This window comes from Leptodactylus fuscus, chromosome 1, assembly GCF_031893055.1.
Source record: "Leptodactylus fuscus isolate aLepFus1 chromosome 1, aLepFus1.hap2, whole genome shotgun sequence".
In the NCBI taxonomy this organism is placed as follows: domain Eukaryota; kingdom Metazoa; phylum Chordata; class Amphibia; order Anura; family Leptodactylidae; genus Leptodactylus; species Leptodactylus fuscus.
This window is the reverse complement of record NC_134265.1, coordinates 80,012,339-80,030,150: the sequence shown is the minus strand read 5'-3', so window position 1 is coordinate 80,030,150 and position 17,812 is coordinate 80,012,339. Positions and strand designations below refer to the sequence as shown.

Below are 17,812 nucleotides of genomic sequence, written 5' to 3'. Positions count from 1 at the left end.
TCTCATCACAAGAAAGCTGAGATGGTATCACTAGCTGTAAAATAACCTGATATATCACAATTTAGAAACATAGTCAGGAATTTGAGTTTTATCTGCTGGAGTTCATGTTGCCTATAAAAATGACATTTCCAATTAGATATTTTACTAGTGATACTTAGTTTTTCTTACAAGCAATAGAGCAATGTTGATAGTTGAGAATCTCATCTTTCATGTGATACCCAAACTATTTTTCTACCTTGTTTTCCCGAAAATAAGACAGTGTCTTATATTAAATTTTGGTCCTAAATATATGCTATGTCTTATTTTCAGGGGATGTCGTATTTTATTTTTGTGTGCTGCTGCCACCACTGCACTATGCTGAAATGTGCTTGCTGTGCAAAGACTGTATGAAGAAAAACATTGTAGCCGGCTGAACGCTGTGTGCGGTGCTACATTTACACAGGAAATCAGGCTGCTGTGATACCGTACATTGTATCCATTGTTCCGGTTGCTGTGGGATGAGCTGGGAGAGTGGACTCCCCGCCCATACGATGCTTAGTGTATGCACAGCGGGCATCTCCCCGCTCATCTACATATCGCAGTGGCGTCAGCAGCCGGCATACCTGTGCACACAGAACATCGCGCACAGTGTTCAGCCGGCTGCAGTGTTTTTCTTCATACAATCTTTACACAGAAAGATTATTATCATTGGGAGATGTCTTACTTTCGGGGGTGCCTTATATTAGGCAATTCAACAAAACCTCTGCTATTTCTTACTTTCGGGGGATGACTTATTTTCGGGGAAACAGGATAGGTTTTCTATAATACCAGAGATACAGTGACCATACCCCTTTGGCAAATGCTTCAGCTCTACCTAAAGCATTGAGTACAAGTGTACAGGACAGACTCTCTTTGGCAATACTTAGAGCATTACTAGTGAGAACATTAGAGCCTGTTTTCTATTAAATGGTTAGTTAGATAAGTTAAAAAAGTTTATTACAAAAATGTCCACCAAACACCGCTGACACAATAGCACCCCCCCACACACAAACCTGAAGTTCTATTTGACCTACATTGTATATTTTTTAATCCTGAGTAAATTTTGTATCTTATATTTCTTACTACTTATTCATATCTTACATAGTCTTCAGAGTAAATGTTATTGAATAATATGCTATATTGCATTTCATATCCACCTGTACATGATGGAACATCAAAGATATATTGTTCCTTTGGTTCAGAAACTGCGACTGTACACAGATGTGATGCCGACATGAAAAGTCTTATTTTTATTAAGATATAATGATCGTAACACAAAAATATTCTCACCATGTACATGGCATTTAATGGAAATCCTTTCCCCTGGCAATATAATGATATAATGTGTTATCCTGAAGGCACACTTACTGTGCAGAGACTTTACAGTTCCCACAAGTCCAGTATTACATTATTAGACAGGACGGCGATCATACTACTATGTTTTCTTCGCTTTACAGGACCGCTGGTGGACAAGAAGTCTGTCTGGCAGGAAGGTGCGTCCACAAATATCACATGGAACCAGTTGGCTCTGGGCGCTCTGCCAAGCAGCCTCATTTAATGCAGCAAGATCATAGGAACCTTTTGCTGGAAAAAAAGACAGAATATCACTTTTCATTTTGGTTAAGCAAAGTAGGAAAACATTTTCAGGAAATACCTGTAGACTTAGCATTAGCTAAAACCCAGTCATTGCGATTGTACAAGATGTTCTGGTTATTGTCTCCTGAGTGCATTGACAAAAGTTATATGCAGGTCATTATGTCTGACCATACATTACAGCAGAATTAGCTATATGTTGTTTGCTGGATTACCGGTATATAAATATTCTATTTCTACTTCTTATATACTATACAGGGAGCCTGATCAGACACAAGTGGGTGTACACATGTAGATTTGAACTTTCAGAATTCTCAGCTTTGAAGATTAGTTAAAAATTAAATGTTTATATTCATAAAACGTTATGAAATCTTTGCTTTTATTTTTGTTGTATTGAACATTCATGTGAATCAACACAAACCTGTCAGATAATATGGGGTAATATGTAGCAGATGATAGCACAGCAGACTTAAGCTAGCCATTCATATTAGATTTTAGACTGCCATCACTCATCTGAAATGAACTGTGGTTAGTTGGTTGTACAGTTGATGAACCACAAACCTTTCAACGAGTATTCGACTACCCCAGACACTTGGAAAATTTCAGATGAAAGTTGTTCAATGCTAATAAATTGCTAGAAACAGGAAAGGATGTATACTTTGTGTGTGGGTGTTAGTGGTACAAAATACAATAATTGCCCATAGGTCTGTTTAGCCCATACAAAACAGATAAGGGCGGGTTCACACCTGCGCCCGAACTCCATTATGCAGGTTTCCGTTTCCTGCTCGAGAAACTGGGCAGGAGACGGACACTGGCAGGCACTTTTCAAACCCATTCATTTGAATGGGTTTCAAAAGTGTCCATCCATGAGCACCAGTGAGAGTTTTGTGCTCTCCAAGGAAAAAAAGTTTTTTTTTAATCGGAAACAGTTGGACATGCCGGACTTTGTGTCCGATTAAAAAAAAAACGGTGTTGCCGCACAGAGCACAAAACGCTCACGGGCGCTCACCGGTGGGCAGTGAATGCAGTGTTCTATCTTCTGCCGGCAGAAAACGGAAACCTGCATAACGGAGTTCGGGCACAGGTGTGAACCCGCCCTAACTTCAGACAGACAGCAGAAAAAATCTAACACTACAGATTTTGGTTCTGACCACGGTTAAATAGATGACTGGCTGTATGTTGACTGTTGTAAGTTTATGTATGACCAACCAACAGCAACCAACTTGGCCATGTCTTTAATAGATCTATATGGGATCCATTACTTTTAAGGACCCATTCTCCTTGACAGGTGAATTGGGTCTATGAAAGTAATATTGAGAAGCCGATATGTGAATAAATACAGCATGTCTTATTTTTTCCCCAATCTAAGGCACCAAATGACTGAGAAACTTGGCCGTGTGAATAAACTCTTATTGTGAGCTTGACTCCACATCTCACAATTGATCTCCCCATCCATGACACAACTGTCAATCAATGCTAATGGAGGCTGATATAACTACAATTGCTTTACTCCTATTTAGCTGTTATTATCCAAACAGCATACTAGCATTCTTCAAATGGTCACTAACTTTTCAGACAACTTAGTCTCATGTCATAGAACTTGTGATTCTGTACCAAAAGCACTTTAATTAAAAATGTGGCTGCTTTCTGACTGAAAAACCTCTCTAAAGTTCCTGCCACTAAATGACTCCCTTCTAGCTAATTTGCAGTTTACACCTTGTTGCTGGCCAAGGTCCATCTGTAGGTCAGCAAGAAGGAATCACAGAGAGTGGAGGGGAGAGATTCAGTGCTGTCTTCCCACAGTGAATGGGGAGGTGAGGGGTAAATTCTCCTTAGAGCCTACACACAAGATTGCAACTTGTTACACATGTTGCTCTGTGCAAAGGACTGAACATTCTGCAAATTTCACAGCTTACAATGTAAGAAAAAAGTTTTCTAAGTACTTGCATCTATTTCTGGCTACTTGTGTGATCATAGATGAGATGTTATTCACAGATATCCAGCTGCTTCCCTGACTGTGCTCATAGATTGTTTCTAGATTTTATCTCAGTTTAGCTGCTTGCCTGTGTTTATTTGCCCTGTATTTGCTGCATCTCCTTTATTATGGTTACTTGGGCTTTTCTCAGGTATGTGTTTGCTATAGTACAGTTACTTCAATCAGAATTACATATACATAAAACATTAGCATTAGTAGTTAATAGGAAGCAGCAGACTGCTCCACATTGTACACACCCAAGGCCTCAGAAAAAATGCAAAAGTTCCAGTCATAATGTGATATTAGTGCCAGAAAAACTGATAGGATCTCAACTATGAAGGTTTTCAGTCATAGAACAGACTGCCCAACAAGACCCTGCACTTATTTTCATTTTTTATAAAAACCCAAGAACCTTGAGACTTTTGAGTACCATCACCAACTCTAATTCTTTAGATCCTTCAATATCTGCTGCTGCACTTAATTTAGTATAGCTGTACTTTTCTCTGTAGGTCACACTGAGAGTAACTTGTGTTCTCTACAGTCAGGTGGGCAGTTCCCTTATAGAGCAGACACATAGGGACCGCCCAGTTGACATTAAATTATCTAATTAGCATATTTGGTGTTCATAATAACATAAATGATTTGTTGTTAATGGTGGAAGCTCGAGAAAAAAAATACAGTGGAGTGGCACCTATTGAAGCATTCAGAGTTGGAGGGGGTGAAAGGTCGTTTTCCATTGTGTGGTTTGGTCTTTTACCCATGCAGACCTCTCATATAAAATAACATTATGGTGATAGGCCCAATCTTCTGGAAAAACTGGGCAAAGATTTGCTAAGTTTAAATGCACCAAGTTCTGACCCAATTCGCACCAAAAACCATTGGTACCCTGTGATCGCAGAGTGGAGGTGCAAATGTGGAAACAGATGGAGCTATTTCCGATCCCCCTTGTTACAGCAGGATATTGGCTGTAAATTTCAGCCATTACATTGTGCTGCTGATTCAGAAGGCACCTGTATGTAACTACGTTGTGGTAGCTATGTCACCGTGTGCAAATGGGTTAAGATGTGACATCTTTATTTAGCACCGAGATGAATTGTTTGAAACAGACAATTTGTGCCAATAGACTTTTGAGATGTAAAAAGATGTGAATGTCGGTCCACACAGTGGTTCGTGTAATACATGTTCGTGTGTGGGCCGGCAGAAATTAATGGGTCATTGTACTATTTGGGAAAAACCCAAAAGCACACTCGCCTAGCCAACGGTTGTGTGCAAGGGGCCTTAGTATGGTTGTTTGTAAGGTTGAAAAAGTCATATGCCCATCAAGTGCAGCCCATGGATGGGAAAGGAAATTAAGGAAATGATATTAATATTGATATTAGTGCTGTCCAAAATGGTTCTCTTTGTCTAGCACTAGAGGATGATAAAGGGAAAGGATTTTTCCTGAGTTTCCCTTATTCAGACATCTTTTTCACAGACATTTGCACAGTAGCACATAGTCCTATTGATTTTTTGGACATGTTGTTTCCTTTCTTGATCCATTTTTAATGACTTTGGAAACAGATCAATTATTTTCACAGACCCATATACATTAAACAGGACCTTTAATGTCCTCTAAGAGATAGTATGTTATATACTGTCGCAAAACTAACTTCATCAGTATCTGCCCTGGTTCCAGAGCTATCTGGCCATTAGTTTTCAGCTATAACACTGCACAGTCAGAAAAGTCCCCCGTCGGTACACTGCTATAGTCTTGTACTGTGAATGGGGCTGTTCCACCAATGATGGCACTGAGCATTAAGGCTAGCCCCTATGGTAGGCAGTGATATTGGTAGCCAAAACTAACAACACCAATATCTATGAAACTAGGACAGACCCATGTACCTGCACGAACTGAGCTGAATTCAGCGTACGGTCAGCTCTGCAATGACATATAACTTGTTATATCTTATAGGACATGAAAGGTCCTCTTTGATGGGCATGATTAGTCAATAGGACTAATCAATAGGACGTGTACTGTCCATTTACTGTCACATGTCTATGGACAACAGACTTCTCAAAAGCCTAAGGCTGTAAAACAAACTAGTCTGATAAAAGATTGACAGGACAATGGTTTGGAATCTGAAATATCCAGCAGCTTTACATTTTACTACTGGAATACAACACAAAGCTTTCCATACCAAGATAACATCTGACCAACAGCCAAGTCTCCTGAGATCCATGTTCAACTGAGGTTGTTTAAAAAAATATCATCTCAAGAGATTCCATTTTCAAGAGACTTTGGTGCTGTGATCTCCATGTTGTCAGCCCTGTCTGAATAAGCTGTGTTTTTTAGAAAGTGTGTACCTTCATTGCCAAGAGCTGTTCCTGGCATAGGAGACAATGAAATGCTTTTAGTTCAAGTTAAAATGATTTTTGGGGTAGGGCGAGCAGACGCTCGTTCATTTTAAGCAGGGTCTCTGCATTTTTGACATATTACAATGTCTGTGTAGTTGGCCCAGTAACAATGTCTGTTCTGCCCAGTTTTAATGTGATTCATATTCCACAGCTTATGTTGTAACAACAAGCAATAGTTGCAGGATCTGTTAAAAACATATTTTTTTATTTTGAGTGAAAGTTTTTGCCAGGATCAGTTATGTGTTTTTAATATTTCATTGTGTTAGAACATGTGATTTTGGAGGCCATGCTTCTTACTCAGACATTGGTAGCCTATATTGCATATACAGAAAAGTGACAAAACAGATATGCAATTTATTATAACTGGCGTTTCCTACACCAGTCTGAATCACTTCATCTGCTGGCACAAGATGTACCTGAATTATTAAGAGGTTTTGGCCTACTAATAATTCTGTTTACGTCCATGTGCCAGAATTGTAATCTATGCCGGTCAGGGACTGGCGTAGATTTCTGGTATAACTTATGCCAGTGGTCTGGTGTGAGTTATAGTAAATTTGTGGGGCTGAGGCGTTCTTGCCCCGCAGTGCACTTGAGGGCTGATTTGCATATCTATAAAGATGATTATTTCTACATTGCTTCATCGGTTTGCGGCCATAAAGATATGTTTCTAGTCTTATTAAAGACTACTACATGGCACCATCATTGGAACTGATAGATTCCTTTGTAATCACAGCATGTACTGTACATGCATTGGTTATGATATGGTTATAGTGCACCTCTTTGTATTTTCGACTTTACGTTACATTGCTAACCACTGAGTCACCATTGCTACATCAAAATTCTGGCATAACAATTGGATTAATGGTTTTTCTGACAGTATAATATCAATGACCTCCCCTAGCAGACTAAAGGGGTTGTATTCTCCCCTTTGTTTACTAGGCAAAGCTTGTTGCTTCTGTTTGTGGCTGTTTTTGGTATTGCAGCTCAATGTTGCTTTGTCCTGAGTTCTGTCACCAGATAGATAGGTAAGGGTCATCTGATTCAAATTGTGTTTTGCCCTTGTAAATTGGTAAATCTTGCTGAGATATTGCCTTTTTGTAAATATGCAAATAAGCTCTTTAAGGTCCTGACGTGGTGTAAACGCAAAAAATGCAGCTCTTTAAGGTCCCTGCAAGCAGCAGAATACCACTGCGGTTTTGGAGCATGTCAGTTGCAGCATGCCAATGTTTCCCTATAGGTATAATTGAAGCAGAGAAGCGCTGTGGGAAAAACCACAATGCATTTCTACCAAGTTTTTCCCGCAGCCCTTTTTTGCTGCAGCCCACTACGTGGGGCCTTAGTTTATAGGAACACGGATATGGTTGTAATTCTAGAGAGTCAAGTGGCAATGCCCTCATTGCTTCAAAGAACTATTTTGCATATTGACAAAAATGTCGATAGGAGTCAATGCAGACACCTATTCACCTAGAGAAAAGCATGGTGTTCATCAGATGACCATATCCATTCTATCAGTAGCCTGGATTAATATGCTGGGTTCTGGTGACAGACTCACTTTAAAGCGAGCAACAAGATGCCAACCCCCAAAGATCTGATATTGATGCACATCCTTATGATACTGTAATCCCAGAAAACCCTGCCATACCTCCAATCTGTCTAACTTCTGGCTTCTTTGGTTCAGGTCTTTGCAAGTTCTTTGGTAGTTGATCATTTTCCAGATGCCATTTCTTCAGGCACTGCGGTTCATGGATGCTGATAGATTTTGATCCAAACTCCCGGCCACAAATGTAGCATACAACTGTTGGGGGTGGTTTTACAATTGGTGGCTGTAAAAAGAATATTCTGAGTAAAGATAAATTGGAATCCAAAGATTATTCAAAGATTATTTATTTATAGTAAAATGGAAAGCAACAGATCCCTATGTAAAACAGATGCAAAAGAATTGTAATGTGAATGTGTCTTAATTTCTATGTCCCTATAAGTATGGAGACCTTCAAATGCTACTTCTAGATGTTACCCCAGGACAGAATCAAACTCAGGATCTCAGTGATGCAACGTAACAACACTAGCCAACCACCATCTCTCCCGTAGGCCATTCTATTACTCATTGTAACTTGGAACATTTGCAAAGAATCAATGGATGGCTTGTCCATTGCAAATTACAGTGCCTACAAGTAGTATTCAACCCCCTGCAGATTTAGCAGGTTTACACATTCGGAATTAACTTGGCATTGCGACATTTGGACTGTAGATCAGCCTGGAAGTGTGAAATGCACTGCAGCAAAAAAAGAATGTTATTTCTTTGTTTATTATTTTTTTTAAATTGTGAAAAGTTTATTCAGAGGGTCATTTATTATTCAAACCCTCAAACCACCAGAATTCTGTTTGGTTCTCCTAAAGTATTAAGAAGTAGTTCAGGCACAAAGAACAATGAGCTTCACATGTTTGGATTAATTATCTCTTTTTCCAGCCTTTTCTGACTATTTAAGACCCTCCCCAAACTTGTGAACAGCACTCATACATGGTCAACATGGGAAAGACAAAGGAGCATTCCAAGGCCATCAGAGACAAGATTGTGGAGGGTCACAAGGCTGGCAAGGGGTACAAAACCCTTTCCAAGGAGTTGGGCCTACCTGTCTCCACTGTTGGGAACATCATCCGGAAGTGGAAGGCTTATGGAACTACTGTTAGCCTTCCACGGCCTGGACAGCCTTTGAAAGTTTCCTCCCGTGCCGAGGCCAGGCTTGTCCGAAGAGTCAAGGCTAACCCAAGGACAACAAGGAAGGAGCTCCGGGAAGATCTCATGGCATTGGGGACATTGGTTTCAGTCAATACCATAAGTAACGTACTCCACCGCAATGGTCTCCATTCCAGACGAGCCCGTAAGGTATCTTTACTTTCAAAGCGTCATGTCAAGGCTCGTCTACAGTTTGCTCATGATCACTTGGAGGACTCTGAGACAGACTGGTTCAAGGTTCTCTGGTCTGATGAGACCAAGATCGAGATCTTTGGTGCCAACCACACACGTGACGTTTGGAGACTGGATGGCACTGCATATGACCCCAAGAATACCATCCCTACAGTCAAGCATGGTGGTGGCAGCATCATGCTGTGGGGCTGCTTCTCAGCCAAGGGGCCTGGCCATCTGGTCCGCATCCATGGGAAGATGGATAGCGCGGCCTACCTGGAGAATTTGGCCAAGAACCTCCGCTCCTCCATCAAGGATCTTAAGATGGGTCGTCATTTCATCTTTCAACAAGACAACAACCCAAAGCATACAGCCAAGAAAACCAAGGCCTGGTTCAAGAGGGAAAAAATCAAGGTGTTGCAGTGGCCTAGTCAGTCTCCTGACCTTAACCCAATTGAAAACTTGTGGAAGGAGCTCAAGATTAAAGTCCACATGAGACACCCAAAGAACCTAGATAACTTGGAGAAGATCTGCATGGAGGAGTGGGCCAAGATAACTCCAGAGACCTGTGTCGGCCTGATCAGGTCTTATAAAAGACGATTATTAGCTGTAATTGCAAACAAGGGTTATTCCACAAAATATTAAACCTAGGGGTTGAATAATAATTGACCCACACTTTTATGTTTAAAATGTATTAAAATTTAACTGAGCAACATAACTTTTTGGTTTGTAAGATTTATGCATCTGTTAATAAATCCTGCTCTTGTTTGAAGTTTGAAGGCTCTAACTTATTTGCATCTTATCAAACCTGCTAAATCTGCAGGGGGTTGAATACTACTTGTAAGCACTGTATATTATGTCAGATTCTCCCCAGAGGTTACAGTCAGAAGACAAAGAGATCAGACAACTATATTTTCCCTGTCCCATAGCTGCACAAAATGACTGCATCCGTTATTTATTTCAGCATGTTTTACAAATTTATTATACATCAGATAGCAGTTATTGTAAAGCTACAGTTGTCATCATTACAGTCTTACATTAAGAGTTACAGAAGAATTCAGTTATATATTGCATTTCATTTATCCACCTTAGTTTTTTGTTTTTTTTATCTATTATCATTTATTTCCATTACAACACTTTTTCTATCCTTTCATACTAGCAGTCAGGGCCGCCGATAGGCCAGTACTACTGCTACTGGCGTCAGGGGCCCGGCCAAATTTTAAAATGGGGGGGGCCCGGGCCCCCTGGCGCCGGCAGCAGTCATTGTATGTCCTGTTTCAACTCAGATCTGCGTCCAGAGGACGCAGATCTGAGTTGAGCACATACGCGGCTGAAGCGAGGAGCTGACCTGTGTCAGCTCCTCACTTCGCCGCTGCCGCTTCTCTCGGTGACACATATGCGGCTGAGCCGGAACCCGGCTCAGCCGCATATGTGTCAGTGAGAGAGCCGGCAGCGGCGAAGTGAGGAGCTGACACAGGTCAGCTCCTCGCTTCAGCCGCATACATGTCAGCGTCAGTGAGAGAGACACCCAGCGGCGAAGCGTGGAGCTGACCTGTGTCAGCTCCTTCCTTCAGCCGCATGTGTCAGCGAGAGAGACGCGCAGAGAGCGGCGAGGGAGCGGAGGAGAAGGTAAGTTTAATGTGGAGGTGGAACGTGAATCTGGGGGCAGATGAAAGAGAGGACGGAATGACACTGGGGCAGATGAAGGAGGGGACGGCATGACACTGTGGGGACATGAATCTGGGGGCAGATGAAAGAGAGGACGGAATGACACTGGGGCAGATGAAGGAGGGGACGGCATGACACTGTGGGGACATGAATCTGGGGGCAGACATGTGGGGACATGAATCTGGGGGCAGAGATGGAGAGGACATGAATCTGGGGCAGAGATGGAGAGGACATGAATCTGGGGGCAGAGATGGAGGGGGGACATGAATCTGGGGGGACATGATTCTGGGGGCAGAGATGTGGGGACATGAATCTAGGGGCAGAGATGGAAGGGGGACATGAAACTGGGGGCAGATGAAGGGTGTATATGAAACTGGGGGAGAGATAGAGGGGGGACATATAATTTACGGGTGACTGTAGGAGGATTATACTGTGTGTGGGCACATGAAAAATTAACAAGTGGGCGGAGTCAACACAAAAGTGGGCGGGGCTAAATTTGCTGCGGCGCGCTAAGCGCGCCACACATTTTGTCCCTCTTTTAGTTCTTCAAAAGTTGGGAGGTATGGAGATGGGGGGACATGAATCTGTGGGCAGAGATGGAGGGGACATGAATCTGGGGGCAGATGAAGGGTGTATATGAAGCTAGGGGAGAGACGGAGGGGGAAATATAATTTACGGGTGACTGTAGGAGGATTATACAGTGTGCGGGCAAATGGAAAATTAATGAGTGGGCGGAGTCAACATAACAGTGGGTGGGGCTAAATTTCCCGCGGCGCGCAAAGCAAAAATGGCAGGGGGGGGGGGGCCCAGACACTTAGGCTGTATGGGGCCCCAAAATTCCTGATGGCGGCCCTGCTAGCAGTTGCTTTTCTCATCTTTTGGGAAGGTTAGAGTGGGTTGACATCTGTGCCCGGTCTCTGCTTTGTGGTTTTTAGTCTTCTGCCCGAGAAACTGGACAGGAGACAGAAACCCAGCAGTCAGTGTCTGCCCGTGAGTGTCTTCTGGTCTCCACGGTGAAATCAGTTTTTTTTAACTGGACACAAAGTCCTGCATGTCCGACTTTTTGTCTGGTTAAAAAAAAAAACGGTTTTGCCACAGAGGTGCAGAAGACGGCCGGATACCCAACGAATGGGTTTGAAAACTGACTGCCGGTTTCCATCTCCTGTCCAGTTTCTCGGGCAGAAGATGGAAACCTGCAAAGTGGAGACCGGCGCAGGTGTGAACCTGACCTTAGCTTGTTTGTCTGACTTTGTCTAACCCTGTAAATTCTGTTTCCTTCCAAGCTATCATACTGTATGTTCCATGTCAGAATACAAAAAGGTCCATAATGATGATTTATTATCTCTTTAATGTATAAATCAATCTTTACCTGGGAGACACAGCATAAAAGACCTGTACTTTTTTATCTATATGAAGTACAAGGTATAGTACCAGGGTAAGGAGGTCTGCAGGTGGTGAAGCGTAACCAGCAAACCAGGCAAAAAGTTGTAAGAATGATGCAGTTAAGCACACACAAACCTCTATGGGGCGCTATTACAAGCATGGCTTAAAATTGCACAACCAACACAAATAAAGGTAGGTTTTGTGGTTACTGCATAACTAATCTGCCTCTGTTTTGCTTGGAATATACTTTTAAATATCATGTTTTACATTGATTCTACAAGATCTGAAGCTACAACCACAATTGTCCTTTTGGAAGTTCAAATAAATTTCATGAAGTCTCGGTTGTTAAGACAAGTACGAGATCAAGTTTTGTAGGTTTCTAGTTACTATGACATAAGTATCAGCCAACATAAGGGCTAATGCATTTGAGAATTTATGAAGTGTTAATAGTAACATCATGAGGGGCAGACGGATCGGGTTTAATTCAGCAACATTTACCCGCAACCATTCTTCTGTATTTTGATTCCTTTGGGAAGAAAGAAATCATCTGAAGAAAAGTAAGACACCAAGATCTACCTGAATATTCAAGAAATATATTATACTTAACATCTTTTAGATTAAAGGATCATTTCTGCAACATTCCAACAATTCTGTCAGATCATTTGTGCATTTCAGAGGATTTTTCTTCTTTAATGATCTCATAGGAAGGTCCATTTTTGCACTTTCACTCACATCTCTCATGTAATGCAATTAAAGCAGTAATAAATCCTTGAATTTTCCACTTATTACCATAATGCATTATCTGAATTGCCTGACTTCATATTACATATTACAAGAATTACATAGTTACTCAGGAATGGATGTTTTTCATAGGAGGTTCATGTCAGTAGGTGCTAGAAGGGCCCACTACATGCGGCTGTCATCTTATCCTATGCTTATACACTGGTTGCTGGCAACGGACAGGAATAAGAGGAGAAAGATACAAGTGAGTGGCCACAATGCTGATCATTCATCACTCCACTGGACACTAAAGCTGGGGAGCAGCATAACTAGCACCGTAGGGGTTGTAAAGGATGAGGATGTTGGCTGGCACCATTAGGGTTAGTTCACATGTGCAAAGAGTGTCGGACTGGAGTTCTTTGGGCCCACCAGTAGAATTTATTTTGGGGTTACTATACAGCTAAATGCAAATTTTTTCTGCCTCCTATTTGCAAACGTGTAAAACTCCACTAACACTTTTTTATAAAGGGATTCTACCATTAAAAAAATTTTTTTGGCGTTGACACGTCAGAATAGCTTTAAGAAAGGCTATTCTTCTCTTACCTTTAGATGTCTTCTTTGCCCCGCGGTTCGGTTAATACTCCGTTTTCCATCGGTATGCCCTTACCTTGGACTATTTCTGTCCTGTGGCCCTCTCAGTAGCCTGCTGGCTCTTATATTAGACTAGACTCCTGGAGGGACAGCAGGGGGACTGAGCCCAGAAGGGAGTATAGTAGTCAATCTGTTGCTGTGCCCAGACACCACCCAAAGTAGTTTGTTAAATATTGTACCTAGTTTTGTATATGGATGCATAGGCTACATGATATGCTGTATTCTGCTATCTGTATGGACTGCAGTAAGTGTACAGTACTGCCATGTACTATGCTTGAAGTGGTTTGGGGCTAGGGGCCAACTTGCTTTCCTGGATAAGGAGTCTACAGAGGACTTCACCTGCTCCCCTGGGAACAGCCCCAGCCTGTGTGCAAGATCTATAGCTTAAAGATTGACATTAAGAATATGCTCCATATATTTTAAGAAGCATGACATTTCTGCAAGAAATGGAGAATGGAACAGAGATTTCTGCAATAAATCTGTGGTGTGTGAATCAAAATTTATAGGTGCAGTTATAGATTTTAGAGATGAGCGAGTAGTTAAATACTCGATATTCGATATTTGTTTCGAGTAGCCCCTCAATATTCGACAACTCGAATCGAATATTGAATCCTATTATAGTCTATGGGGGGAAAATGCTCGTTTCAGGGGTAGGCAACATTCGATCAAATTGAACTTACAAAGTCCATGAGTGAGGGTCGGGCTGGATTCTCCGAGAAGTCTTCTCTGTGCAGCGTCCCCGCGGCATCTTCCGGGTCTGAATTCACTCTGCCAGGCATCGGGCTTGGACAGAGCCGACTGCGCCTGCCCGCACTACAAGAAAATGGCCAATTACAGTCAAAGCGGCCATTTTCTTGTAGCGCAGGCATGCGCAGTCAGCTCTGCCCAGGCCCGATGCCTGGCAGAGTGAATTCAGAGCCGGAAGACGCCACGGGGAAGACGCCGCGGGGACGCTGCGCAGAGAAGACTTCTAAAAGTAGAAGAAGAACCAGCGTTGATTGGCTGACTGTATAGCATTCGGCCAATCAACGCTGGTTCTGCATCGAATTTTTCCATTCGAATAGCGAGTGGTACTTGATCGAGTACGAGTATTTCGAATACCGTAATATTCGATTGAATACCTACTCGATCGAATACTATTCACTCATCTCTAATAGGTTTCATTTTTTACGGCCACCTTGCATCCATCTGTGATCTGTTTTCATGATGGCTCAGCAAAACAAACATGAGAATAAACACAGGTTTTTGAAGATGGCTTATTCAACACCAGTCTTTATATCTTCTGAATAGGCGGAGGGTGAACCTTATTTATGAGGTTGCGCACAGACCTGGCATCCTCTGCCAGGCCATGCACCTGCATACTACTAAAATTTCAGGCAGGGGTAAATGATAATAAATCTAGGTTACTGTCCACACCACATCCTCATCCATGAAAGTGGCATGAGGGGCACAAATCAGGAAAACATTTAAAGATTCCCCAGAATATCAACCAGCATCAACCATTGTGATAAATCAGGTCCATTTTAAGACTTCCTAACTTCACACTGACTAACTATTAATACATCTTGGCCATATCCTATGTAGTTAGCAGATTGCTGGGTCAGAGAGGTTGGATTTTACCTCCTCTTTATGACATGCAGCCAGCCCACCAGACCCCACTGCTAAATGTAAGTTATTTAGGTTTTTGGAGCAGATCACATTATGTTAAATGATGAGGTCCGTCAGCTCATCTCATGTGTGTAGTCACTTGTACAATGGCTGACTATCTGTCTCTGTCTTTAGATGACCACTACAAATATCATATGAGCATTAAGATGGCCATACATGTGCATGTGCATGGTCGCCTCCTGGCTCTGCCTTGACACCAGATGTAGCGGATAGAAGAATTGGCCATTTGGATTCTTGATTCATTTGTGCGCAGAGGATATTACCACTGCTGGAGCTGTCTGGCAGCAACGTATTCCCCTCTTATTATTCAGAACACATGCAATACTATTCAGAATACATGCCAAGCATGTATGTGTGAAACAAAAAAAAAGGAAACACATAACGAGTCTCTCTGGATATCCAATTTTCAAGGGAATGATGAGGATTTAGACCCATTATAGCAAGGACTCACAATCTAAAATATTCACCAGATTATATTTAAAACAAATGACCAACTATTACAATCCTCCGAATCTGTGTATATTTTAATGAGAGAATTGAGAATATTTGTCGCTAAACAGCAAGTACGTATAATTTTTTTCCTCTAAAAGTTTTTGGCAGATCATTAAGCCAAAAAAAGCAGATGGTTTCCAAAAATGTAAGAAATTTCAAGGCAATGGCATCCCATAATTTTGTTAATCAGAGAGGGTTTTATTTAAGTCTTTCACTTTTCATCTCCCCTTTGAAGAGCTTAAATGTTTATAAAGTTAGAACATTCTTGAGTGAAGAGATACATGTGAGATGTATGTGCTATCCTGGCAGACATCTGTTTCAAGGAGACAAAGAAACTTCCTCAGATATAGGAGATTAGACAGTAAAATGAGCTTTAGAACAACAGAAAAGTAATAAAATACAGCAAAAGAGCTGAAAAGAGTTAGCAGATGTCTATCGCGATCAAGATGGGAAGAAATTCAAAGGACGTAACTGTCTGCAAACTGGTCTTTGCCATGTTTAACAGGAATTATGACATACCTTTTATAATTTGAGCGATTAATTTAGGGTGAGATGGTAATTTTGTAAGGGGGACAGGGTCAAGGTGAATTGGTGCCCTTGGTAAAGATTAGAATATGTCATAAAATTTTTCCTGTAGCCATTAGTGGAGGAAGCCCATAGTATAGATGTTTGAACAGCTCATGTAATAGATCCATCCCCTAGTGGTTGTAGAAACTGATATGAACTATGAATTCTTAAAGGGAACCTTTAACCAATTTCACCAACTCCAGTTCTTCTGATCTTTCAATTGGTGCCGCTCCATTGATTCTGACACACTTGGAATTTTTTCTCTCCTGATCAATCTGTACAGTTAGTTTCTTCTACCAATATGCTATTTAGGCTATCTACTGTCAAATGGGTGGTGGGGGTGAGGGGGTATGCTCTAGCTTTTCAGGGCCAGCAACCTGACTGTAGAGAGTCTAATAAACATATTATGATTGGCCAAGAACAGCATGGGCTAGAGAAAAAGTTCCAACTGTGCCAAAATAGGTAGAGAGGTAGCTATGGAAGCATTCAAAGAGTTAGAGTTGGTGGAAGAGGTGAAAGGTCCTCTTTAAAGTTATTATGTAAACTACATAAAATATTATCATGTTACCTTTTGATTTGGAATATTAGAATCCTCATCTTTGTGCACTGGTTTAGTACTTTGCATATTATTTTTTGTCTTGCTTGAACTACCAGCCTTCGGTTTGCAACTTCTCTGATGGACTATGAGGCGGTCACTGGCAAAGGTTCTGCCACAGTTTGAACATGGCAACAACTGATCCTTAAAACTCTGCCAAGAAGCTTCATTTTGTAATTCCAGACTTGTTCCCTTTGACAAATCCACTTGAGGCTTTTGAGGAACAGGTCTTCGTTGTCCTTTAGGTAACCTATCATTTTCTATTTTCCATTTCTCAAGGCATTTTGGTTCATGTATTGGGAGAGATTTCGTTCCAAATTCTCGTCCACATATGTAACAAATTAAGGTCCTTGGCTTCACTGGATTGTGCGGATTCATTGCATTGGAAAACTTACTGGCCGTTCTAGATTCTGGCAATGAATTTGGATTTGTTAATGTCTTGTTAGCTGTGGAATGCTGAGATTCTACATTTTTACCATTTGGTTTGCAACTTCTTTGGTGCACAATAAGTCGATCTGGAAGAAATGTACGACCACAATTGCCACACGGTAACAGCTGTGATTGGGAACTCTGCCAGGCGGCTTCATTTGCTGCCTTCTCTGAGCCATCTGTACAGGTCTGAGGTTTTACTGGAGCTGGTCTTCTGAGATGCTTTGGTAGGTTGGCATTTTCTACATGCCATTTTTCTAGGCATTTGGGTTCATGAATGGCAATTGACTTGGACCCAAATTCTCTGCCACAAATGTAGCAAACTTTAAAACCTTGTCTTCGAGGTGGAATGACTGGTCTTTTTTCTTCCCTCTTTGACATGCTTTCTGCTGATCTTTTCACTAATATTGCTGTTTCTGGCCTGACAATTCTGCGTATATGAGATATTGACTTATTTTCAGGTTCTTTAACTATCTTATTGGGCATTAGCTAATCTTTTGCAAACAAAGTGTCTTGAAGATTTCTTTTGAAGGTAAGATTGACTTAGCATCTTAGTTTCGTTTTCAAGTTCACATTAGGTTTTTTATGTATGGAAGATCTGACTGATTATAATCTGAAACGTGATGGATAAATGTATTACATATATATAATATTGTCATGCTATAGGTCTTCAATCATTGACACAACAATCTAAATGCATAACACATAGTGAACTACAATTGGAGCTCCCCTTGTCTGGCCTTCTTGCATTCTG

General features: G+C 41.4%; 1 protein-coding gene and 1 pseudogene across 1 annotated transcript; one reads left to right on the top strand and one right to left on the bottom strand.

Moving 5' to 3' along the window:
- Window positions 1-1,453: 1,453 nt before the first annotated feature.
- LOC142189566 (zinc finger protein 474-like) lies at window positions 1,454-17,544 on the bottom strand. Its single transcript, XM_075262177.1, has 3 exons — window positions 16,603-17,544; window positions 7,623-7,803; window positions 1,454-1,602 (listed from the first exon to the last, which is right to left on the bottom strand). Exons 1-3 carry the CDS (start codon window positions 17,542-17,544, stop codon window positions 1,454-1,456), a joined length of 1,272 nt encoding a protein of 423 aa, XP_075118278.1.
- On the top strand, window positions 10,266-10,389 carry LOC142190980 (small nucleolar RNA SNORA17; annotated as a pseudogene).
- Window positions 17,545-17,812: the final 268 nt, after the last annotated feature.